Raw genomic sequence first — 26,020 nt, forward strand, 5'->3', positions numbered from 1 at the left:
AGTAGATGTTTGTGTCAATGGGTTATTGTTCAAAACATACTAATGGTTGTTAATTGTTGTCCTTGGCCCCTCTTTGGTGAACATTTTCTGAATTTTCTGTTTTATCAGCTGATCTTTGCCCAAAAACAGAGAAACCAAAGACACTGAAAGAAAATGAGCTAAATTATACTCCCTTTCTTCCCCTATACTCCCCCCCCCCCCCCCCCCCCCTCCTTTATAATCTACCGTCAGAACCTTGAAGCTCAAGCTTATTGTAAAGACCAGGATGCAAACCTGGCTCAGCCAAAATGGAACTTGTCAATAGCTCACTAATTAGGACCTAATACGTTGTTTGTTTAGACTACACATGTCCAAATGAGCCAGACTTAGTGGTTAAGAGGGGTTGTTATGTGAGGGACTGTTTCTTTGAGGGGCTAAGTTACTTCCTCCTCTGCTCTCCTGGATAATTAGTGAGCTTATAGGTGCTGGTGGATGTTGTAACCTGTGGGCAGAGTCAGACTAGCTCTTCTGTATTCATGCTCTGTTCTACTAACTGGCTTCTAGATTTTGTTTCTTCTAGATACCTTATAGATTTGAGAGTGGTATTAATATTATCATGAATCAATTTTATCAAACATGTGGATGTATTACTTTTAATTTGATCTTGAATTATAATTCCAAAATTTAAACTGAGACCCAAGGACTCATGTGATGGTTGTCCTTATTTATCAGCATCATGTTTGGTCTCTTTGTCTCATCAGCAGTTGGCGCAGTTAAACGTTTTCTTCAGGGAATGAGTGTGATGTTTGTTGTGTGTTGGGGAGGCGGGGTTTAAGGGGAAGCAGTGAAGGCGTCTTTGTTAGTCTTAACATAAGATACCAGTGTTTGGCTTGCCTTGTTGTTGCTTTTGAAAAGGCAGTCTGTTTGGGCAAGTGTGTGTGTTTTTTGGGGGGAAGATCATTAACTGAGAGCTCTTTTAATAGAGTTTACACACGTGCATGCGAGTGCGATGGAGACTCAAGTCAAGGTCGCTTCTGCTAAATATGCTGCAACCGCCATGAAACACATTTTTTTTTATTTTAACCAAACGAGTTAATTATTTTGATTACTAACTAAAATGCACACATTCTTCAACCGGATGCCAGCAGCGGATGAATAATGGTTGCATACAGACAGCAGGCAGACAGAGAGACTGTGAGATGGACAGAAGGAGGCGTGCACAGATGAAACAAAGAGAAAGGGGGGAATAGATGATTTTGGGGAGGGGGAGAAAGCTGTCATGTACAATAATTAGAGGAAAGCACAGAGACACAGCGAATATGATGGCGGGGACTCTTGTTTTGTAATTAAGATATTCTTTTACCGTGCACATGTTTAAGGTGCAAATGTTTGTTTGATGTGACCGATATTGTTTGTTAATCTAGAAACTAAATGAGTGTGGTCAAGGATGTAAGAACGAGAATTAAAGGCTTGGTTGCAGTAACTGTCCACACCCTAAAAACCACCAGACAAAGCAAAATGTGCGATCCACAGATTTATCTGAAAATCTCCAGTTAGCAAACAGGTTTTAAAGTTTCCAATGTAACTTCCCCTTTTTTCTTACAATAAGCGATGTTATAGAACAACGGGGGAATGATGTGGAGTTCAGAATATAAAAAAATAAAATAGATTTCACCAAAGAAATATGACTTCATCAAAGACCCAATCTGTTATTTTGTTATGGAAATGAGGTGTAAAGCAGCTGAAAAAGACAAAGATTGATGTGTTCTGATTAGCACTCAAGGGCACACTGCCCATGGAAGCAGGTGTTGCAGGTGCAGACAACTACTGTAGCCTACAGCCATAGATTCACAGATTGCACCAGCAGATTGTGTAGTTAGAACACATATCAATTGGTAAATTTAGCATTTTGTAAAAAGAGGGTGCTGGTCAGACAGAGAGAGAAGTGTAGAGGGACAGACACATCTGAAAAAGAGGAAATTGGTCAGTAAAAAAGGCGTGAGTAATGCTGATGCCTGTTGCCATGGAGATTGGGGTCAATGAATGGTTGCTATGGAGCTTGCTACTTGGAATTCTGGCAAGTGGTTATATTTTGATGTGTGTGTTTGTCTGTGTGAGGAGTCTGAAGATGTGATGATGAGAGTGTGTTTACATTATAAATGAGATTGTACGTAGTTTGAATCTGTGTGTGTGTGTGTGTGTGTGTGTGTGTGTGTGTGTGTGTGTGTGTGTGTGTGTGTGGCTTAATAAAAACAAGACTATCCACAAACTCTCTCAATATAGTTAAATTCTTATTAGTAATTAGTCATTTTTAAAAGATTTTCCATGTTTAAATCTCACACTACCGTCACTCTTTAAAACACAAAAAGGAAAGACATTTAATGATGTCATTATTTTCTGTGATGGACACACTTAGACCTTTCACAAACAGTCTTTACAGCCACTATAAGGTGTGAATTTTTTTTAACTAGAATTGATCACATGATTGACCAGCAAATATTTGATCTATGTATATCACTGACTATATCATTTTTATGCCACTTAATGTAACTACTTTGTGTTTTAACCTTTTCTGTTGATGTTGGGTGATGTGGTTTGAAACATTTTATAATGGTGCAATGTTTATATTAGTCAATATGGTGATAGATACCTTAGTTCCAACCATGATACCAATGGCAAATAAACACCCAATGCTCATATAACACCGCTAAGACATTCTCATTGTAGGTTGCAAACATACTAGTTTTAATGTTCCCGACAAACCTCCACTGTTACTGTATGTGTCTTGCTGTTCTTAGAGATGCTGTGACTTACAGTGTTTTATAAGCCAATGGGGGCCATTAAGGATGCATGCATGCACATGAGACAGCCTTAAGCTGTTATTCCTACAGTAAAACATGCATGATGAGCATCTTAAGTAACTTCACAAATTGTTTTCCACACACTGCTGTTCATCTTCTTTGGAGCATGTAAAAGGTTATCTTGGTAACATTTTCCAGCTGTCTAACAAAAGGCCCTGAGACATTTTCATTCTTTCTTCACTTTGTCCGGGTGGATCTAGATTTAACAGGTTTTACTCAATTGTAGTTTTTGTTTTTGTCCGAGTTTTTCCAATGAGGCGATGTATTTAGTAGGTTTCCGGGTCAGTGAGTTCTTGTGCATGTGTGTGTGTATGTTTGCGTGTGGAGCCTGTCATATCCATATTGTGATTCATTCGTTTATGTCTGTTTTGTCTCTTTAGCGCACACTGTCTGTCTGTCATATCCACATCTGGTTCATGTGCTTAGTTTTGATTATTTGTCTCGGTGTGTGTGTTAGTGTTTGTGCGTGTGCATGTATGTGTGTGACTGAACATGAGACAGTGGATTTGATTTTTATCCACCTGATGTCAGTAGAAAATGAGGTCATTGCCCTGCACGGCCCGAATTGCTGAGTCAGCTCACAAAATATTAAGAAATAAAAGGTGTTGGAGATCGCTTTATAAAAAAATTGGGACTATACAAGTAAATTACAGTATGTTTCAGGTATCAAAATGATCACATAGATGCACGCATATACAGTGTTAGCGTAGGTCAGAGGCTCGGATTAAAAAGCAACTATTGAGCAGATGTTTTCCACTGTCGCTCCAGTCTCGTTATGAATCAGGTTAAGTTTCAAGTTTGTTTTACTGGAGGCCTCTTTTGTCTAACAGACATGTATCACGTCATGTCCAGTGAACATCTTTGCTAATGTTTCCTGCATGTGAGTATTTTAGCTGCTGGGTCCAGGCTCTTGTGGTATCAGAGGACTTGTTGTCCCCTCGGCTGAAGTCCCTCTGGTCCTTGTTGCAGATGTGGACGTGATGTCATGTGACACATCGAGTCTGGAAGATATGGGAGGGTTTTGATACATCTCTGGACTGGATGCCTTGCTGTGTGTGTGTGTGTGTGTGTGTGTGTGTGTGTGTGTGTGTGTGTGTGTGTGTGTGTGTGTGTGTGTGTGTGTGTGTGTGTGTGTGTGTGTGTGTGTGTGTGTGTGTGTGTGTGTAAAGAGATGCAGGAGGATGGACACGCAAGCTTCCTGGTAGAGCACAGATGCAGCATGGAAGACAGGAATAGACTCTTAACATCAGTGTGGAGGCTGATGGGTGTGCACGTGGAGTTTGTGCACGTGAGGTTCCCCTCCCCCCTCGCCTTACTTGTGATATCAGACCGTGTACAGTATGCCACCACTGGCTGTGACTGAGTACAGGCCCATCCCCCTCCTGGCTGGGATACATCATCATCGTTGTCGTCATCAGTGAAGCAGCTTTGGGGTGTTCCTCTTGTGCATTTACACACACATACACACACACACTTCACACACATTAAACACACACGCCATCTCCTTCCTTGCATCCCTGTTTTCTTTCTATAATCTAATAATCCTGTAACTCTGTGATGCATTCTGTAGGGAATATATTAAAGCTGAGATGCTGCACTCTGCAGAGGGTATTGAAAGGGACAAATAAGGACACACATACACACCATCAAGAGCAAACACAGATGCCTCTTGGGGAACCGTTTTTTTTATTTTATTTTATTTTTAACCTTGCCAGAGCTGTATCCTGGGTGTATTGATTTTCAACACTCTGCACGCACATATATGCCGGCTTGTAAGAATGTGCTTGATAAAATGATCAACCTTCAACCTTCAACACACAGCATAAAAGTTCTCATTTTCTGAAAACCTGCGTTGAACCTTTACACTCGGATCAACAGGGTGTAGGTCGCCTCTGGTTTAAATATGGTCAGTCATTGTTTGGTGCGCTGCGTGTGCTGCACAAGGCGAGACACACTCCTAATGAGCTTATCCTCCAGATGGAACAGCTGTTTGACATTGAATGTGTTTCGTTCATGGTGACTTAATGAAGAACATGTTGGGAATAAAGCTTTTTAATTGACATGAAGCAAAAGGGCAGAAACTGGCAACTAGTTTTAATGGATTTGCATGATGCCAGACACTTTTGCAACAACAGTTCTTAAGTGCATCAAATTACTCCGACAGCTAAATGAAAGGTCGGCGCTTCAGTATTTTAGAACAATATAAATCAGCCTTCCCCTGTGCAGACCACACACACGGCCCGCCTGTTGTGTCTGTGTCATGTTGTGGTGGAGAGGAGTGCAGTCTGTATAAACAGTGTGTGTTCTGGGTGAGAGGAGAAACAGAAGAAGAAGACAAGTGCAAGACATACTTAGCTGAACATCGCCCATCTAAGGGGCAGAAGGAATTCTGGGAATGTTTTTCTCTGGAGCAGGTGCTAAAGCTGCAGCCGGACATTGAAGCCCACCCACTTAAAGAGTCATGAACATTTCAGAGTAAAGTGTTTACATGTTCTTCTTCCAACTATGCACAGTGTCCCTGCTCTGATGTGTCAGATGAAAATGAGGGTGGGGTCAGGATTGTATAATGACATCATCATTACGTCCCGTTTTTTTTTAGGGGGTTAGGGTCATCATTTTCCAGTACATGCAGGGTGTAACGCAGATGCTTGGCTATGTCATCTACAATAAACTCAGCTGATCCTGTTCACTAAGAAAAAAAGTGAGAAATACTGCATGTCTTCTTTTCTTTTTGCCTATTTTTGTTTGTGGCAAAGAAATAAGAAATGTATCTTGACATAGCGAGAACTGAAGTGCACTGTGTGTGGCCCACATACAAGGAGTTGCCATAACAACTGACCCTTTTTAATGTGGACATGTGTCTGCATGTGTGTGTGTGTGTGTGTGTGTGTGCACACACACACACACACACACACACACACACACACACACACACACTGGTTTTGGTGTATTAGAAGGACTATTTTTTCAAACAAGTTTTTTGCAACACTAAACGGACACCCCTTTCCAGTTGTGCTAGAAATATGTAGTAAATCTTAAAAAATCCTTTTTGAGCTATACAACACACACACACACACACACACACACACACACACACACACTACTAAGGGCTGTCAAGTCCCATTACCTTCATATTTAGTCCACAACATAAATTTATAGCCAAAACCTGAGTACTTGTAATGCACTTTTTCTTAGTGTCAGTTATAAAACGTGAAGTCTCCGGTCCCAAACACATCTTTTAACAGCTCGTTTTAAATATACTTAAAGAGCAGTATGTGTCTCTGCATGATGTCATTCATTGATTTTGCAGCTCAGGCCATGCTCACTAATCTTCCACAGCGATGCTTTTGTCGATCCAGTCATTAGGATTAATGATCATGGCTGAGACACTCTGATGTCTGGAGACTAGTTGTAGTTTAAGTTTCAGTAGGGGTAAAATACAGATACTGTAAATGCTTACATGTACATTATTATACACTTCTACTGTCATTCGTTCATCTCTCACTACCTTGGTATTCCTTTGCATGTTGTGTTTCCGGTCTGATTAACTGTGTGGCTTTGTTCTCTCCGCAGGGCTGGCATTGATGATGTGGAGACAGACGTCGTGGAGATTGAAGCGAAGCTAGACAAGGTATGAATCATGCCAACAAGCTACCCAGTTCATGGTTGTAGTAGTGTTAAATTGTGTTTCCTTTATCTTGTTATTTTTTAGTGGAAATCTGCCTCAAACATATGTGGTAGACACACTGATTTCAGAACACAGTTAGTAAACTAAAAGAGGGATGTTCTGGATTTTATCTACAATGTCTGGAAGAAAAAAACCATAAAAGAAGAAATAATGTCAGTCATTGACAATGTCTACAGAGTGCCCTCTGAATCTCTCATTTTGTCTCTTGCTGTCTCTTATCTAAATGTCAGAGTGATTAAGAGCCGGAAACACTGCAGACATTACTTATTATATTTAATAGGTTCATGCACTGCTACATAACACACTCACACAAACACACACACACACATATTGATGGCTAACAGCAAGCACACTGACTGAGCAAACGCAGACAAATGTCACAGAGCCACTTTTTATATTCTGTGGTTTGAGAGTGTTGCACAGAGACAGAGTCTTCGGTTAGCTGAGCTTGTGATTTGTTTGACCTGCTTCAGCAGAGAAATTGTGTGCAATCAACAACAACCCAAAAAAAACAGTGGATATGTAGATATGGATGCTGAGGATCATTAAAAAGAAATGTGAAATGGTCAACCTTTGTAAGGTTTTGGCTACTATGAGCACATTTTGCATGACTTGTTTTAAAACTGACCACAATAATCAATGAAGATGGGAGGAGTATTTATTGGAGCATGTATTAATATTCTTGTAACTTTATAAACAGTACTAGGAAGGAACAGTTTGTGAAGTGTAAGCAGCACTCAGCTGAAAGAATCATCATAAAAAAGTTATATGAAAATGAATAAATCTAGACAAAAGGAATGATTTTCTGTATTTTATCAGTGATGGATGTAATTACTTTAATGTCAAAGCTGCTGTCTAACCGCCTCCAGAGAGTCTATGAGGTGAGGTAATGCCTCTTTAGATAAACTGATAGTGTTGTAAGTCAGACAGCTTTTAAAGGATGAGACAGTATTAAATGTAATGTAATAATGACCACACCTTCTTTCTTCTTTTGTCTCCCTTGATTCAATTCATTTCCTCGTTGTCCTTCGCATTAAAAAATTCAAGACATGACGTGGTTATTTAGATTGTTCTGGTATTTCACGATGTTGCCACAGGTTTATCAAGATGTCCATATTGTTACATTAATGTGTAGTATTAAGCGAACATGCTCCACTTTGACATTTCAATCGACTGTCCAGGCCTCCACTCTGTCACACTTAAAAACACACACATGCATACACATCATACACAGATTGTTCCAGCGCCAAAGAGCGTTGATCTTTGAGCTTGAGGTAAATGGGGTTAGGGAGGGAGGGGTTTCCATCAGGGCGATGCGTCCGTCAGTGTAGCCTGCATGATGCACAGCAGATAAGTTTACATTCAAACAAACAACACAATTCAAACTCACTGTTCATCACTCTAAGGTCTGTGCTGAGTCGAAAGACTTTCTGTCGGCCATCCAGAACACCACACTCACACTGCGACAACCCTGGGAACTGTTGCATGGAATGCTATCATTACGGGTTTACTGCACTCTCTCTTCTGCACAGCCACTAACCAACACACACACACACAAGCACATGTTCCATACACAGTTGCATCAATGCGTTGATAATGATAGTGTACCACTCTATAGCTTATCATGAAAGCCATAAACTTAGAAAGTGTAGCGTGTTTGCCAGCTCATGTGGTGTTTGAAAGAACACATACTATGGCTGTGAACTGTCTGCACCTGGTGATATACATGTTTACACTGAGGGTTTTATTCCTATCAGCTATAGACCATGTGTACACAACTTTACAGTGTCACACTATACAGCAGCTCCAAAAACATTCCAAACCTTCACATCCCTTCATTTGGATCTTGAGCTAGCAGCAGAGTGTTCCCTGGAATTAAAACATCCCAACTATTTAAAGAATTCCCTGAAACATTTCTTCACACATGTTTGGTCCTCAATGGATGGCGCTGACTTTTTCTCCAGTAGCAACATTTGTGATATTTTTCAACAATAACTAAATTACTCACAGGGCCTTTTTATGCCTTTTATTGAGAGGACAGGAAGTAGATAGAGTTGGAAACAGGAAATAGAGTGTGGCGCATGACATGTGACAAATGGCAGAAGGTGGCAGGGTGGGAGTCAAACCCCTAGCAGCTGCCTAAAAGGCCATAGCCTCCATGGATGAGTGGGATTTGACCACTGAGCTTTAACCTTCAAAGGTTTTTTAATATTGATTGAGTGTTTTTGCTCATTTATATGTAATTTGTAAAGTAAATTTTCTTTTTTATGCTGGGTTATAGTAAGAAAATGTACATAAGGTGAAAATGAATACGTCTTAAGGCAACTATGGCTTATCAGGAAATAGAACACACTTTGTGAACCTGTGCTACACAGTGCAGTGTCTGGGATAAAAACGTGTTTTTCCTCATCATATCTTTAATACAGTTTCATATTTACTTCATATGTAACTGTTAGTACTGTTCTCGTGAATATACTCTGACAGTTATGCAAAACTCACATCTATCAGTGACGATGCAAAAAGAAGATGAGGATTGAAAACATTTAGAAATCTGCATGCACTACTTCCTGTTGGATAAAAACCTGTGAAAGTTGATTAAATGAAAGATAAAGGAATTGGGACGCAGCTCAAGTCACGGTAAAAGGTCTGTTGGTCAAATTGATGGAATATAAAAAAGGTCATAAGGCCATGTGCCCTTTTATCCTGTGAACTGTGTGTTTTTATTCCAAAGCTTAAAAAAACACTTCACATTTGTAGACGGCACAGTCCAGCTTTAATAGCGTCTGCTGCACTGTCCTACAAACAGAAACAGAAAGCAGGATTATTCTAAATTTGCTGCGTTCTGCATGTGACCAACAATTTCTTTGAAGCTTTGCTTGATTTGCGTCGACACTGTAACTATTAATATCCTAGCGGGGGCATTGTGTAAAACATCTGACTCTTGAAATAGAAAGTGTTTTTTGTTGTGCATCTAAAGCGAGTATTTTTATTCTCCCTCTAGCTGGTGAAGCTGTGCAGTGGGATGATCGAGGCCGGCAGAGCCTACGTCAGCGCCAACAAGCTCTTTGTAAACGGCATCAAGGACCTGTCCCAGCAGTGCAAGAAAGAGGAGACGATATCGGTGAGGAGAAAACTGACCTCAGATCTGTCTATTCACCAAGTATTGTTGAAGGGTCTCGTCATGTGATCGCTCCGTCCCTACAGTAACAACAACAGCAGAGCAGCATAAACAGTATTGTCCAGACACAGAGTCATCCAGCTGTTTTAAGCATGACAGATGTGACCACATGCAGACAGGAGATGTTTATGCTGATAGTTTACATGGCTGTAAGCAGACAGATCTGAAACCTGCTTTATGGTTTTCTCAAATGAAAACATTTAGACTAGATTTCCTGTCGTTTCAGGTGTCACAAGACAAACAAATGCTTTCATAGTCAAACAAATTTTATAGTTAAACACATTTTATTCAAAGTACATTTCTAAACCACGTTGTTTGTGTGGAGCAGACAATGTTTATGTATATTTTTCACTTTTTTTTTTGTCAATGTATATACTTAGTAGTATCCCATACATACCTGTGTGCTTTACCTCAACATGTGTGTCTGTGTGCTCCATCCACATCACAGGAATGCCTTGAGAAGTGTGGAGAAAGCCTGCAGGAGATCGTCAACTACCACATGGTGAGGCCGCTTTAACACACACTCACTGTTTTTTAGCCACAGGCGAGAGGTCGAGGTGGAGCTGCTGCTCCGACACGCCTGACTCCTCCTGGCATGTTAACGTATTCAGACATCCAGTCCAGTATTGCACAACACGCACACACACACACACACACACACACACACACACATACAGAGAATTTAAGTGTGACCTCACTCTATGACGGTGAATCTGTCCACACAGGCCTCTCCAAAAGCGTATGATCAAAACCACATGCTTTACCAGATGTGTATGCCTGATATAATTCACACACTTTGAACACAAAACACACACACACACACACACACACACACACACACACACACACACACACACACACATACACACATACACACACACACACACACACACACACACACACACACACACACACACACACACACATACACACACATACACACACACACATACACACACACACACACAGGTTTGATTTGTGTGACTCTTACCTTTTATACTTAGTGTGATTAAGAAATTCCCTTTTCTGGAGAATCAGAACAGGTTTGTGAAGCCTCAAGGCAATTTGACTTCTAAAGGAATATTATGACATGCAGTATGTTGGCAAGCTGTACACTTTTATACTTTCATGCACAGGTTGGATTCATATTCATATTTATGTTCACAGTCAAGTGTGAGAGTTCTAAGATATTTTGAGGAGTTTGTCTGCTAATTGTTTGTGTGTGAATGAAAATAGCAAAAAGGCAGATGATACAAGGATTTGTAACAGAGAGAGGGTGGACTTCAGGGGATGATGAAGAAAGAGAGAAGGAGAAAAAGGGAAGGGGAGAAAGGGATGAGAAAAATGGAGTGGAGTGGTGCAACTCCTTGCACCACTCCACTCCATTTTTCTCCCAGAATTTTTTTTTTTATAAAATAGAAGTAAAAGCTTGTTTTATCAAGAAGAAGACTGAGAACATATCGATGTTTTCAGTTCAATTAAAGGCAGATAGCTACATTTGATTTGATTTTTTATTATTTTTATTATTTTAAATAGAGACAATCTTATTTTTGACTCCATCCTGTCTCACAACTGGACGGGATAATGATGCTGCGTTTTAAAAGCAGTTGTGCTTTCGGATTAGATGACTCTTATCTTTCTATTTTAACCTCTTTGTTGTACTGTGACCTCTGTGAGCTTCAAATCTTCCCCATTTTGCCATGCTTCAGTCATTCTCATCTGCAATATAATCTAAATGGAAAGCTTCTGTAATGTTATAGATATGGGCTCCTGTCTTGGGAGTTTTTTTAGGTGAAAATTATGAACATTCAATGAAACCAATGCTATGCTATTCTATTCTATTCTATTCTATTCTATTCTATTCTATTCTAATCTATTGCGCACAAATAAAAAGTGCTGGGGTAGTTGAAAGGTATTCAAACACTGTTGGTTAAAAAGGTTAGTTAAAAAGAGCAGGAGTCACAAACACAACATTGAATACAACAAAAACTAAAGTTGATCCTCTGATATTCCTCACTAATCCTTCTCCTTCTTTTCCCCATATTTTCTCATTTGCGGCTCATACTTCTCTGACCCACTCTGTCAAGGTCAAGCCTGTTTAACTTTAAATCCCTTTTTAAATCAAGTCAAAGTGCTGCACACGAGATCCAGATCCATCAGCTGCATGAATCCAGATGAATCGTCTCCTCTGTCTTCTCCTTTAGATGGCCATCTTTGCCCTCCTTCTCATCACATGTGCTCACATATCTGAAAGATTTCTGCATATTAGCTTTTAGTTGTTGTGCTTCTTCTTTCTGTAATGTGTGTTTTATTTTTATTTGGTTATTTTAAGATTCATTTTGCCTTTATTTGATAGGACAATAGAGTAGAAAGCCGGGTAGAGAGAGTAAGAAATTTCATGCGGGAAAGGATCCACAGGTCGGACTTGAACCAGGGCCACCCACTTAGAGGGCTATAGCCTCGGTACATGGGGCGTGACCTTACCGCTAGGTCAACTGCACCCCCACCCCCCTTTTTTTATTTTTTTATTACCACCACCTGTTTTTCTCTGCATGCCAAAAACCTCTCCACCCATCCATCCATCCATCCATCATCCATCACATCATCCATCCATCATCCATCCTATCCAGACCATGCATCCATCCATCCATCATCCATCCTATCCAAACCATGCATCCATCCATCCACCCATCCATCCACCCATCCATCTATCATCCATCCATCCATCATAAATCCTATCCAAACCATGCATCCATCCACCCATCCATCCATCCATCCATCCATCCATCCATCCATCCATCTATCCATCCGTCATCCATCCATCCATCCATCTATCCATCTATCCATCCGTCATCCATCCATCCATCCATCCATCCATCTCCTCCTCCCCTGACATACCTTTCACCACAGGCGTACCACTCCTCCACTCTAACACCTAGGAATTACAGTAATAGCTTTTCTGGCAGACAGTATGAATGAAAGGATGGAGGGGGGGAGACAAAGTGGACGAAAATCGATCTAGGTTTGACCATCCACTACACGCCTTTATTCTGCAGCCACTCAGATCTCTTCACACACCAAACAAAGGCATTCAAAGAGAAAAACAATCTCCATGTGAATCCCATGATAAGCATATATGTGTTCTTCCAAACAAGCATAAATCCTTGCTTTAATCTCAACAGAGTGAGAGTGATATTATTGCGGATTTAAACAGATTTTTTCGTAGAGATTGTTCTGCGAGATTTCCTGCAAAATCATCAGCATGCTGTTTTTTTTTTCTGAATAGACACAGGAGATATGACTGATGAGACTTTGACAGGATCTTGAATAACCTGAATAGTACTGGGGGAAATGAGTGTTTACACGCTGCAGGTCGGGTTGGGTCAAACCCAGGGCACTATAATCCGGAGCATGTTTGGGTGGGATATTTGGATTAGTTTACATGTGGGTTTAAAGTCTTTTCTGATGGAACTGATTTTTTTCTGGGATTTAATTATTTCCTGTCTGACTGGCTTTCTGCACTGGAAAGTACCAAACCTTTATTATGTACAGCGCACATTGTCCACAGTCTGTTGGAAAAAGAAAACACACGAGTTGTATTTATATTAAACTACATCATATTACAACCAACTAGCAATTTATTGCCAGCTTTATGGACATGATCACATTATATTTTATTTCAAAACCCAGTGTTTAAAGGAGTTACTTTTCCCTTTAAATATCTTAATTAAGCATCAAATACTTATTTATTCATCTTTTATTTATGATAATGATTTGAAAAGTCATGCTTGGATTACAATTTTGCTAGTTAAGCGTTTAGTTGTAGTTTTTGTTGGGTATGTACCAACTAAGCACCATTTGCTTACATCTTCTGCCGTGGTTCTTTTCAGGAAACATCCTTTAAGAACCTGTTAAGTGTAACCAATAAAGTGGATATTTTTTTGTCAGAGGTGGATTAATGAGGCTAGTGAGACAAAGTGGATAATAACTAAAAAACAAAGAGATGTTGTAAAAAGGTACATTTGCACAGTCATGAATAAAATGAGGTGTCTGGTGTTTGACGTTGACTTGAAACTTACTTAACTGTGATCTAAAGCAAAGAAACCAAAGAAGCAGTCTGTGAAGGCACGTGGCTCTGTAGAAAGGACCTATGGATCACACTCACATGCACACCCACTGACACACCCACTGACTAAGCCTGTAATCCTCAATGTGTATGTTTATTAACTACAGATTTCTATGTGTGTGTGTGTATTTCTGTGTGTGTGTGTGTGTGTGTGTGTGTGTGTGTGTGTGTGTGTGTGTGTGTGTGTGTGTGTGTGTGTGTGTGTGTGTGTGTGTGTGTGTGTGTGTGTGGGTGTGTCTGTGTGTGTGTCTGTGTGTTTGCAAACTATCACAATCTAATCTCCCTGTTTGTGTATAGAGTTGTATGTCTCTAAATGTTTGTTTTGTTGTTTTGTTCACTTCTAAGGATGAATCAGTAACATGAAATATACAAAATTACTTTATTACAGTAGAAGGTTGCTCTACAGCAGCTGTTTTTTTAACCATTTTATTTAGAAATGTGTTTAAAATTAAAAAAACAAAAAATGTAAACGTGAAAAAAATGCAAAGATGAAAGACACACAGAAGAAAGGGGAGGAGAGCTGAGGAGATGAGTGTAAGATAATGTAATGCAAAAAAGATCTGTTGAGACAGCAGATGAGTGATTGCACGTGTGTGCGTGTGTCCTCATCTCTTTTTCCCTATCTCCTCCTCTGCCTGTGGAATTATCTGTTTCCACAAGGGTTCACGCTGCCATCATGTGGTGAGATGTAGCAACTACAGATTTAGATATGGTCACCCCCTGCTCTGGAGGTCATATGAGAAAAACGAAATGCTGAAGTGTCACACCTTTTGTCCCCACTCCTTGTGCACAGATTCTGTTTGACCAGGCTCAGAGGTCCATCAAGCAGCAGCTCCACACCTTCATTAAAGAGTAAGTGTCTCATGTCACAGATTATACATAGCACTGAGAGAGCCTTGTGCAATATTAAATTATCATCTTTGATATTTTAATCTGGTACATCAAGACTGAAATATATTATTGATTAAAATGTAACTGCTCACATCATATGTTGTGTACATGCTACACATTAGTGTCTATTTGGATTCTGACTGAACTCTTTGTCTCTCTTTTAGGGATGTGCGTAAGTTCAAGGACACTAAGAAGCAGTTTGATCGGGTGCGTGAGGACATGGAGCTGGCTCAGGTGAAGAACGCTCAGGCTCCCAGGAACAAGGTGCACGAGGCCGAGGAGGCCACGCAGGCTCTCATCCTCAGCCGCAAGGCCTTCAGGCACCTGGCGCTGGACTACGTGCTACAGGTGCAACACAAGACACTCACTACCAATGTTGTTCCCAGTGTTGGCCAGTAGATGATGCTTACACTCAACAGAAACAGAAAGCAAACATTCAGTCTAATATCTATACTTTTCTGTTTGATTGTGGCAGATTAATGTGCTTCAAGCCAAGAAGAAGTTTGAGATCTTAGATGCAGTGAGTAGCCCAAACATATTTCCTATATTTAATGATTGACAGCTCTATAACGTTGTATGTTTTTGTATAAGCTATATTTCAAACCGTTGTTATTCCTTTTCTGTCTCGTGCAGATGCTGTCCTTCATGCGAGCTCAATACACTCTGTTTCAACAAGGCTACAACATCTTGGACGAGATCGACCCCTACATGAAAAAACTGGCTGCACAGGTGAGCAAGAGCAAGGAAATGTGAACACACACACACACACACACTCAAATGTTTAAACACTTGTTATTGTTCAGCTACTTTTTCTGTATTTGCTCGGCAATCCCTTATGAACAACAGTTCTTAGGACAAATAACATGCACTGATGTAAACAGATGTTGGAGTCTTGTCTGTGGCTGTTGAGTATTTTATTCTGTTTAATTAATGCAAATTCAACAGAAACTATGCAGTTTATTTTCCAGGTTATGGTTTAAGGGGTTTTGGCTCATTAAGAACAACACTATGAAGCCAAAGTATGAATCCTAAAATAGAATAGTCTTCAACCAATGTTTTGCCTTGTCAAAGGTTTGTGTTTATTATAAAGGTAAGTCTTGTGTATTCAGAATCAGAATCAGAATCAGTACATTTACACACACAAAGAATTTGTCTTGGTGTATCGGTGCAAAGAAAACAGATAACAAAGGAAAGGAAACAAAGGTATTTTGCCTAATATCACAACCGAACTGAATCTGTTGTCTTCTTCTCTCGGTGCAGCTGGATCAGCTGGTGATCGACTCGGCCGTGGAGAAGAGGGAGCTGGAGCACAAACACGCCATCATCCAGCAGAGAGTGAGACAGCAACAAAAACCTCTTTACATCCCACCCTCACTGCCCTCACATATCTCCTTCTGCTCCTCGTTCATTCCCCTGTCAGCTACATGAAGCAGTCATAGAAAAAAAGGAATCACTTCCTGGTGGTATTCACATGTCCGAGACTAATATTGAATACCAAACCTTTGTGCACTCTTTGATATTAGTTTAAATAAGATCAAGACCAAGTAGCCGTTAGTTTATCCTCAAGACAAGAGTTCATTGGGTGATTTTATTCTTCTCTCAGTTTGGTAACTGTAACGTCTCTATTGATTGTGAATAAGCTAATAGTGACACACATGAACCTGACTTGCCTTGAATAACATGTTATTGTTCAAGTGACCTATAAAGTGGCTGAACCAGATTTTTTTAAGTCATAACAAGATTTTTAGTCTCACCTTAGCGTGACAGCTTCCTCCTACTTCAGGCTTTATTTAAGCTCTTTAAAAAGACAAGGCATCACAAAATGTATTTTTATGCATGTCTTTCGTGCATCACAACAAAAGTATCTCATGTGATCATAAATCTTTTATTTAAAACATATTTTTATTTATCTTTAAGATCTCTTTGTCTCAGTTTGAAATTCCATCCGTGGCTCCAGTCTTTGATTCATCATCATCATCATCAACGTTTATTTAAGTTCTCGGAGAGATCATTGAGGGCGACCCTCATTGACAATGATGCCGAGAAAACATACATAAATGATAAACAATGAGAAATTAGATAAAGCTACTACAGAAAATAAAATCAATAAAAGAGCAATAAGAACAATAAAACACTAAAATAATGTAAAAGCTTGAAATGACTACAGTGATAAGTCAGAAATTAAAATCAAATAAAACAGTTACAGTCAGGTATTGGGCGGTTAAAAATAAATAAGATTAAGATTAACCTTTATTGATCCCCGCAAGGGGAAATTTCAGTTTTTACACTCTGTAAGTCATGCAACACACACATAGGCTGAAATACACACACATGCACACAAACAGGATCCTATGGACATTCACTAATGGAGAGATGTCAGAGTGAAGGAGCTGCCCACAGCGAGCGCTCCTGAGCTGATGTGTCCTAAAGTGTCCATAAGGGATAAAAGTGCTCAAATTCAGGTGCTGTTGTTAAATGTTCCAGGACGAACAGAAGAACAGAAAACCTCTAAAGCAATCTGAACACGTTTATGGATGTGGGGTTTGTCACAAAGACAGTGTGATGTATTTAATGTAGGGGTCACTAAGCTGAATAAAGACAGTTCTTCTTTTCAAGCCCTCAACCTGGCCCCACAATCGCAATCATCCACAGAAGCGCAAAATTCATCCATCTGTCACCAGAAGGGGTGCCAAAAACTTTTTATTGCACAAACTTGGCCAATCCGTCTGATAAATGAAGATGCAGAGTGCCAGCAACCTGCCAGACACAGTGTGGGGCTTTGTGTCTGACCCAGCGGCAGCTCACAAATATTTAATCTGAAAGCCTAACAAATGGGTTAGACTGAATCTTTCAACACAATAATGTGAACACACTTCAGTTGCAAGGAGCTCATGCCATATATAAGAGGGACCCTCTAATAAGAGCAAACTATGCACAGGAATGTCTCACAGATTTGGCTTCACAGTAGTGATTTAATTTGAACACTTTTCTCTCTCTCTGTCTCCCTGTCTTGTCCTCGTCTGACCATGTTCCTCCTCCAGACTCTAATGCAGGTGAGTTCACATTTTCATTTTTTATCTAAACCCCAAATTGATCCACAGTCTGTGCAGAACACACCCTGTAGACTCAAAATATATCAATCTTTTCTGAAGTCTCAGAGGTTTTAAATGTCAAGTTGGCTACTGCATTGTGTAATAATCTTCCAGGATAAACATTTTAAGATGTTTGTCTACCTCGCCTGCAGTGGCGGTAGATTTATTTTTTAAGAGGATTGGATTCCTTGATGCTGGCGTTCATGTGTGATCTCTGAGCTCTGGTGTAAGCCTCCATCCCAATTTCTGCACATAAAGAGATTTTTTAACCTTACGGTGTGTGAAAGAAGAGAGCACAAGTCTTTTCTTCAGTCGTTTATTCACAACAGTTGCGAGCGTGTTTCACCTTTGACCTGCTTAAATTGGTTGATAGCATCACTGGATTGTTACATAACTATACAGGTGAACACACACGTTTCTTGGTTGGAACGCTTCTTGACAGCTTACAGTCGCACAAATTATAGTACCTCAGAAAATGTGGACGAGCAGGTGTGTGTGTGTGTGTGTGTGTGTGTGTGTGTGTGTGTGTGTGTGTGTGTGTGTGTGTGTGTGTGTGTGTGTGTGTGTGTGTTCTGGGTACATGACTTGGCAGACAAGACATTATCTTTTTATGCTACCCAGCACTAACTTCAATCAACATCAGCTTTGTTCAGCGCTTTTCTTTGTTCTCTTTGTTTTTTTATTTAGTAACCTCGTGTTCATGTCTTGTTTCCCTGGTTATGACACTGTTCTCTATAGAACATGTATTACTACTCCAGTGCTTCTTGATTCGAGTTTAATGTAGATTTCTTTATTATATTGATTTGAAGTTGTTCCTCACGTCCTACTTTTCCTATTCAATCTGTTTTCTAGGATTATTTCAGGGTCAGCGCTTTTATGAGTTAAGATCATCTTATTCATATATATATATATATATATATATATATATATATATATTCATAGAGACTTTTTACTGTTTAGTGTTTATTCACAATGTTTGACGATAATACCAACAGCTTCCTTTATATGATCCAATATATTTGAAAAATGTAAAACTAATAAAAATCCTGTCAATCGTTTATGACGTGGTAAATAATGCAATTATTCATTTAATACAATAAGCATTTGATAGTAAGATGATTTGAGCTTTGTCTGTTCTCCACTATTGTTTAAAGTCAGAGAGTTCAATATATCAGTAGAGACTGGAGAGATCTGATGGTGGATGATGCCAGCTTCAAGCTCACATCCTCCTTCGTCCTCTGCCAGCTCGAGTCAACAGATGGCATGAAAACACAGTGGTTGGTTTGATTTGAGGGTGAGAAAAAGAGGGAGACAAAGAGCAGACAGATGAAAAAGGAGGAGAGCAGTTAAGATCCAGACACAAAATATATAAAAAAAGATAAAACCATAGAAGAAAGGGGAGAAAGCAATGACTGATTTAATGTATTCTAACTAAATTACTTAAGAAGAAAGAAGCCACTGAATAGAGATTTTGTGCATTTTTATTAAAGACTTTCACGAGTATTGTTCTTAATTTATGAATCAAATATATCATAGTACCACTCCATATTTTACAGAACCTTTCTATACATTTTGCTGTAGTTATATTTTTGTAATTGACACGATGACGCTCTGCACAGGTCTTGGTTTTACAACAATCGAAGCCAATCGGTGATAATGAACTTAGCATGTTGCTCAAGACAAAAATACTCTTCTGTATCATACCATCTGTAAAAAAAAAAACATTTACCAAAGAAAGCCTGAGGGTAAAAAACAGATACAGCATATATAAAAAGAAAAAATTGCTTTTCATTTTTTTTAAACTGCCCCTGCTGTATGCAAATGCAGTGGTGCAAGAACCAAGTTATTGAATTATAGATGTTAGAGTAAAAGGATGTCACTTTGGACAAGTTATTTTTCATAGATATCAAGATGATGGGTACATATAAACTTCCTTCATTGAAAATGATGGTTTAAAATAACTATTAGATCTTAAAGCTACCAAAAAAGGTTATTCAGCAAATAGGCAAAGACTTATTTAGGTGTAAATTAGAGTCATAACTTAACAGGATCATGCACATAAAGTCAAAAAAATGTACTTATCAGCAGTGACAAATTACTTGAATCGTTCCATGTCTGGACCTTTACAATCTTTTACTTCCTTTCCCTTTATTTTTACTGTTTTCTATAAATCTGCAACTGCCTCACCCCTCTCCTCCTCTTCTTTATATCTCCCTCTCTCACATCAGATGCTCCCTCTTTCTCCTCTCTTTCACAGCAGTCTTTACTCTTTTATGTGTGCAGGACTTCATTGTGGCTCCCAGGGGGATTGTCTCCTCCTTCATTGTTACCAGATTTGGCTGCACGGCTTTATTTGTAAGGCAAAGTGAGGTAAACAGAGAAGGACAAATATAAGAGAAGCTGCTGTTAAAAGGCTGTATAGTTGGTGGGTTAGCAAATAATAGGCTGAAAGAAAAATTCAGACCATGGTAGGCCTGTGTTTTATCATGTTGTGTCAGTTCATATGAATTAACAAAAACTATAAACGTAATCTTTGAATCAGTCATTTGTGCTTGTTCACATTCACTTTTTGTGGCATATTGTAGTGCAACATTGCGATAATCTTTTTAAGAATTTCTATTTAAACATGGCAGCTACAAGGAAATCCCTGTGGTCTACTAGTGCAGACATACCATGACATCATCACCTGTTCGATTCCTGCTGATGACTTTTGCTGCCTAAAGGCCCATGTATGTCTCCCTCCACTTTTTCTGTAATTCCTGTCTAAACTGCCACAACAACTAAAACAACCCCACATGCATGGGCAACTTTCCCAAGAAGATACTCCAGACAGAAGTTGTAATTGTAGTTTCCTGTTTTTTCACAAGCAATGACTAGCTCTACTGCTGGACATAAGGACAGCAGCAACCGAGAGAAAACCTGTTTCAGTGCAGCTCATAGGCCTGCAGTGATAGCTGGATATGAGGCAGTATCGGGGCAGTAGAGCTATTAACTACAGGTGTGCCTACAGGTATGCAACATCATACATTGTGTTGGTCCCTTGTTTTGAAACCAGTTATGGAAGCCGCCTGTAGCCGTAGCTGCATGTGAGTGCCACAATCCTCCGTGGCTGATTTAAGGTGGGAAGAGGGGACACCGGGCTGGTGCTTGGGGAGCAATAATGTCAGCTTGATTAAGCAGCAATAGCGTTCAGACAGATGGAAAGCTAACTCCTCTAAACTGTGGAAGAAAAACCCCTGGCTTCCTGGGAGCCTTAAATCTCGATGTGGGGCGGGGGAGGAGGCGCGGTGCTGCCTCAAGAATTAAATGTTTGATCTCCGGCAGCCGTGGCGGGGTCAGCGGGGCAAGAGGACCCTGCGACAGCTGTATGCTAATGAGGGCTTCAGCCATAGACTGTGTCAGCAGGAGGCATCCAGTGAAGGCACGCTGCTATAGCTGACAGTCTGTCCTGGACTCGCGTGGGGTGCGTGTGTTTGTCTTAGGTTGTCCTCAGCTCCATCACACTAACTTGTTGGATTTATAAATGCTGCCATTTTGTTAAAAATAACTATTTATTTATTTATTTATTATTGGTATTTTAATCTGCTGTTTTGGGTAAGATGCTGTTGGATGTCAGTGTGGTTAAGATGAAGGTATTTGGCAGACTGGACTATACACTGGTAAGGAGCGGGATTTCTTTTGTTTGTTTTTTTGTAAATTTTAATTTTAGGCCCTACATGTTTCTAAAAGTATTATTTCAAGTGTTTTTAGATAATCCAGAATAAATATTTGAATGCTAAAGGCAAAACACACGATTTTATGACCACGACCTGTGGGTTGTGAGACACTATAGTGACCACTGATACAATAGATAGTGTTGTTTCTCCATACTTGCTATCATGGCTTTGTTAACCTTTAAGACCTTTACTTTTGACAAAATCGAAAGAGCGCAGAGATTACATGTCAGCATCAGTGTACAATTATACAGTCTGTTTTTCATGAAGAAGAACTTCTATGTTATAAGAGATACAAGATTCAGAGCAGAGACAGAGCATTGTGTGTGTGGGGGTGTGTGTGTGTGTGTGTGTGTGTGTGTGTGTGTGTGTGTGTGCTTGTATGCCATATGCCCAGTATTACCTTGCCCCAAACCAAAGGCCTCTTTCACAATAGTGAAACCTAACCTCAGCCTCTCATTTCAATCTTCATCCCTGTGTCTTCAGTTTCGCTGAGCAGATGGCATCTGGCCTTAAAAAGTATTTTTGGTGAAATACAACTCTGTGAGGACAAAACAGATTTTTTTAAAAAGCGTAGACTTTTTAAGCTGACCCATTGACAGTTTCATAAAAGAGAAGAAGAGATTACATTGTATTGTGTAGAAGGTAATCACAACAGAGGAGAAGTTTAGCAGGGGCTCTGATTGTATCAGTTACTGTTTGTGACACTGATAAGGTGCTAGCTCTGTTTCACCTCTCGTTCTCTCTCCACGTGGACTTTTACACCTATTGCTGCACACTGTCATCTGACCTAATCTTACATTGGCTCAAGCTGAACTTTGCCATTGTTGTTAGACTGGGGACTGTGGATTCTCCCCCACCTCTTACATTGGAGTCACGATAGAGGAATGTATGGAAAGAAGGAATGATTAAGGCAATCAATAAATGTATTTAACTTTGCACTTATGAGCATAATGGTTCAAGACAGACCTCAGAGTGGCTCATTGAGTTAAAGGGGTGACATCCAATCTGTTTGACTTTGTTGTTGTTTTTTACAGAGCTGCAGAAAAGTTTTAAAGGGAACTGATAAAAAAACAAACTTGTGACATTTGCAGTTTATTGTTTATAGGCCGTTCATTTCTCTAGAAACATTTAAAAAAATCTGAAGCAGGACCCCCCACATTTATCTAGTACATCAATGTCTTCTCCTGACAGGACTTTTCTTACGATGACCCCAAGCTGGAATTCAATGTGGATGCACCCAACGGTGTGGTCATGGAGGGTTACCTCTTCAAGAGGGCCAGCAACGCATTCAAGACCTGGAACAGGTGAGAGGAGAAAATAAAATAGAGTGAAATTACAATTTTAAAAAAAAGGAGAACTTTATTGAAATCTAATAGAATAACTGCGAATGGTGTAAAATAAGTGTTTAGAAATAAACATGTATTTTAAGGACAAAGTTCAGTTTGTCTGCAGATGCTTGATTCATCGTTTCTTTCTGACTTAAAACCTTCTCTCCTCATCAAGGCGGTGGTTTTCTATACAAAACAGCCAGCTGGTCTACCAAAAGAAACTCAAGGTACAGCATTAAGTACTTGTGCAATTTCTATTTACAACTCTGCAACTAAATAATTGCAATAACTGCAGTTTGACAGTTCTTATATATATTATTGATAGTTTGTATATTGGAATCGTGTACTGACTTGTATTGTATGTAATTGCAAGTTATAAGCAGACAAACCTGTTTTTGTGTAGCTTAAAATTCAAATCTGTAATGTTGATACTACTATCTCTGTCAACCTCAGGACTCTCTGACTGTGGTGGTGGAGGACCTGAGGCTGTGCTCAGTCAAACTCTGTGAAGATAATGAGAGGAGGTTCTGCTTTGAGGTGGTTTCACCCACCAAGTAAGTGTGTGTTGGTACTTTTTCTATTTTAAACTATTGCTGTTGTGTTGTCTTTTAAATATGTTCAAACTAGTTCTTACATAATAAACTTCAAACTTGTGGATTTGACAATCAGCCAAATAACATGAAGCTCATTAGCGGGAAGCGGTTATATAATATGATTTAATGACGGACAATGGAATGCCTTCCGCTGTAGGAGCTGTATGCTGCAGGCGGAGTCGGAGAAGCTGCGTCAGGCTTGGATCCAGGCTGTGCAGGCCAGCATCGCCTCTGCTTACAAGGACATAGCCGACAATTACTACATTGAGGTATGAACACACTCAGCCACAGTGACATAATAGCAAACGAGTTGCATTTCTTTTTCTTTTGTTTATTTAAGGACCAACAAATTAACACAATACACAACAAACCACAACAACAACATACAGACACATTACAACAAAACAAAAAACGAACAAAGATTAACAACAGCAGTTTTCACAACCAGTAGAGCTAAATAAAAGCATTTCTATTCACAAGTTGGTCATGACTTCTCAATCATCTGTAACCTGTCCACCTGTCTCTGCAGCGCTTAGACCGCACAGCCTCGCCCTCCACCAGCAGCATCGACTCGGCCAGCGAGCCCAGGGAGAGGGTCGACAGGGGGGTACGTGGAGGAGGAGGGGAAAGCCTCCTTCAGAGGGTGCAGAGCCTGCCTGGAAATGAACTCTGCTGTGACTGCGGCCAAACGGCTCCCTGCTGGGCCTCGATTAACCTGGGAGTGCTGCTCTGCATCGAGTGCTCCGGCATCCACAGGTAACCACAGCAAACGATGGGAGAGATTTGATGTAGAGAGCCAAAGACAACGACAGGTGCATCAAAAGCATGAACAGCATGTAAAACATTTCATGACTTTTCGGATTGACTTTAAAAAAAAGAGAAAAACTATTATTTAAGATGTTCCAGGAAAAACCTGCCCTCTTGTGACTAGAGAAGATCCAGTTAAGTCAGTGAATGTTTAAGGCATAAAACTGAGATTATTTGAGAAGCATATCTCTTGCAGCTTTATGGGTCTCATAAGCATTGAGAAACAGAAAACGTCTCCCACCTCAGGCATTTGTGGGGGAGGGAAAAATGTGCTAAAATCATGTAGATGTAGAAAAACTAATCTTCAAGTTAACTTCATATAATCTTCTCATTTCTTTCAGGAGTTTAGGCGTCCATTGCTCCAAAGTGCGCTCACTGACGTTAGACTCATGGGAGCCAGAACTGCTTAAGGTGTGTCTCTTCAGCACATTTGCTTGTCAGCTTCTTCTCCCTTTTCAAAGACTTTTCAAAGTTGCATTTCTAATTCTTTTTCTTATCGCTAAAACTTTTTGTACTTTCTCCCTCAATTTTTTTTCTCTCTTTCTGTCTGTGAACTGTGTTTCTGTCTTTCTCCTTTCTTCATTTTGTTAGCTGATGTGTGAATTGGGGAACACTGTGATCAATCAAATATATGAGGGAGCCTGCGAGGAACTGGGAGCGAAAAAACCTGGACCGTCCAGTTCAAGGTCAGTCTTTTTTCTCCAGGAGGAGCATTTAACGAGGACAAGAACAAAATTTATTCTACCATTTAATTAATTTTAAGATATTTCTGTCAACCAGGTTTAAATGGTTTCTACACTGACATGTCTTTCTAAAGTCAGTTTCTATTTGTCTTTCAGTCTCCACTATCTACTGCATAAACAGATCCAGGCTACTCTTGATTATCTGTATACATTTTTATCTTCAATATTTGACAACTGTTTGTTTTTCATCATGTGCCTTCAGACAGGAGAAAGAGGCCTGGATCAAGTCTAAGTATGTGGAGAAACGCTTCCTGAAGAAGATGAGTGGGAGTGAGGCTTTGGTGGAGGGTGAAAGGAAGTCCCGGCCGTGGACAGTGAAGAAGTGCCAGCGACACAACAGCTCCATACGAGCCCCCAACAAAGCCCGCAGGAAATACCATCGCTATGAGCCAGGCAGCGCTCCACCTGCTAACCTCTCAGCAGGTCAGTGTAGAGAATGGACCTCTCTGTGGTCATCATTTAGCACAAAGCTAAGAAAATCACAGCCTTTGAGATATGTACAATGTAACCTGAAGCTCAGACTGAAGTCTTGTGTTATTTTGTTGCTCAACAGCAGCTGCAGCAAAGTTTCGTCGGGATTCCTTATTCTGTCCAGATGAGTTGGATTCACTATTTTCCTACTTTGACACTGGATCTGGTCCTCGCAGTAAGTCTACCGCAGCAACGTTTGTACATAAAGGCGAAATCAAATTGAACATTACTGTAGATGTGTGTGTGTGTATGTGTGTGTGTGTGTGTGTGTGTGTGTGTGTGTATGGGTAGGGCAGTATTTGCCTTGTAATGATTAACGTGTCCGTGGCTTGGCGATGCTTGGCCCCGCAGGTCTTAGCAGCGACAGCGGCCTGGGAGGAAGCACTGATGGCAGCACGGACATCCTGGTGTTTGGCTCAGTGGTGGACAGTGTGACAGAAGAAGGTAAAATCCTCCTGTTGAGAATATCAATGTTGTTAAAAATTAGTCTTGACAGTGTAACTTTCTAACCCATTTTAACCAGTGTGATTACACTCTATCTACCTTT

At 40.0% G+C, this 26,020-nt stretch overlaps 1 protein-coding gene across 4 annotated transcripts in view; it reads left to right on the plus strand.

Moving 5' to 3' along the window:
• The window catches only part of LOC132977474 (arf-GAP with coiled-coil, ANK repeat and PH domain-containing protein 3-like), a 53,120-nt gene that overhangs the window by 18,816 nt on the left and 8,284 nt on the right, over positions 1–26,020 (plus strand). Inside the window, exons 2-20 of one of the 4 annotated variants that reach the window (XM_061042061.1) lie at positions 6,414–6,471; positions 9,530–9,649; positions 10,155–10,208; positions 14,626–14,684; positions 14,888–15,071; positions 15,199–15,243; positions 15,357–15,452; positions 15,984–16,058; positions 17,765–17,776; positions 22,723–22,835; positions 23,035–23,086; positions 23,313–23,413; positions 23,610–23,721; positions 23,982–24,208; positions 24,601–24,670; positions 24,851–24,945; positions 25,205–25,425; positions 25,559–25,648; positions 25,825–25,917. In XM_061042061.1, the coding sequence (XP_060898044.1) occupies positions 6,414–6,471; positions 9,530–9,649; positions 10,155–10,208; positions 14,626–14,684; positions 14,888–15,071; positions 15,199–15,243; positions 15,357–15,452; positions 15,984–16,058; positions 17,765–17,776; positions 22,723–22,835; positions 23,035–23,086; positions 23,313–23,413; positions 23,610–23,721; positions 23,982–24,208; positions 24,601–24,670; positions 24,851–24,945; positions 25,205–25,425; positions 25,559–25,648; positions 25,825–25,917 (1,877 nt within the window). Of the gene's footprint in view, positions 1–6,413; positions 6,472–9,529; positions 9,650–10,154; positions 10,209–14,625; positions 14,685–14,887; positions 15,072–15,198; positions 15,244–15,356; positions 15,453–15,983; positions 16,059–17,764; positions 17,777–22,722; positions 22,836–23,034; positions 23,087–23,312; positions 23,414–23,609; positions 23,722–23,981; positions 24,209–24,600; positions 24,671–24,850; positions 24,946–25,204; positions 25,426–25,555; positions 25,649–25,815; positions 25,918–26,020 lie in introns of all 4 variants that reach the window. The other 3 variants (XM_061042059.1, XM_061042060.1, XM_061042058.1) reach the window with 3 other exon arrangements.

The sequence above is a fragment of the Labrus mixtus genome, chromosome 7 (assembly GCF_963584025.1).
Source record: "Labrus mixtus chromosome 7, fLabMix1.1, whole genome shotgun sequence".
Taxonomy (NCBI): Eukaryota; Metazoa; Chordata; class Actinopteri; order Labriformes; family Labridae; genus Labrus; species Labrus mixtus.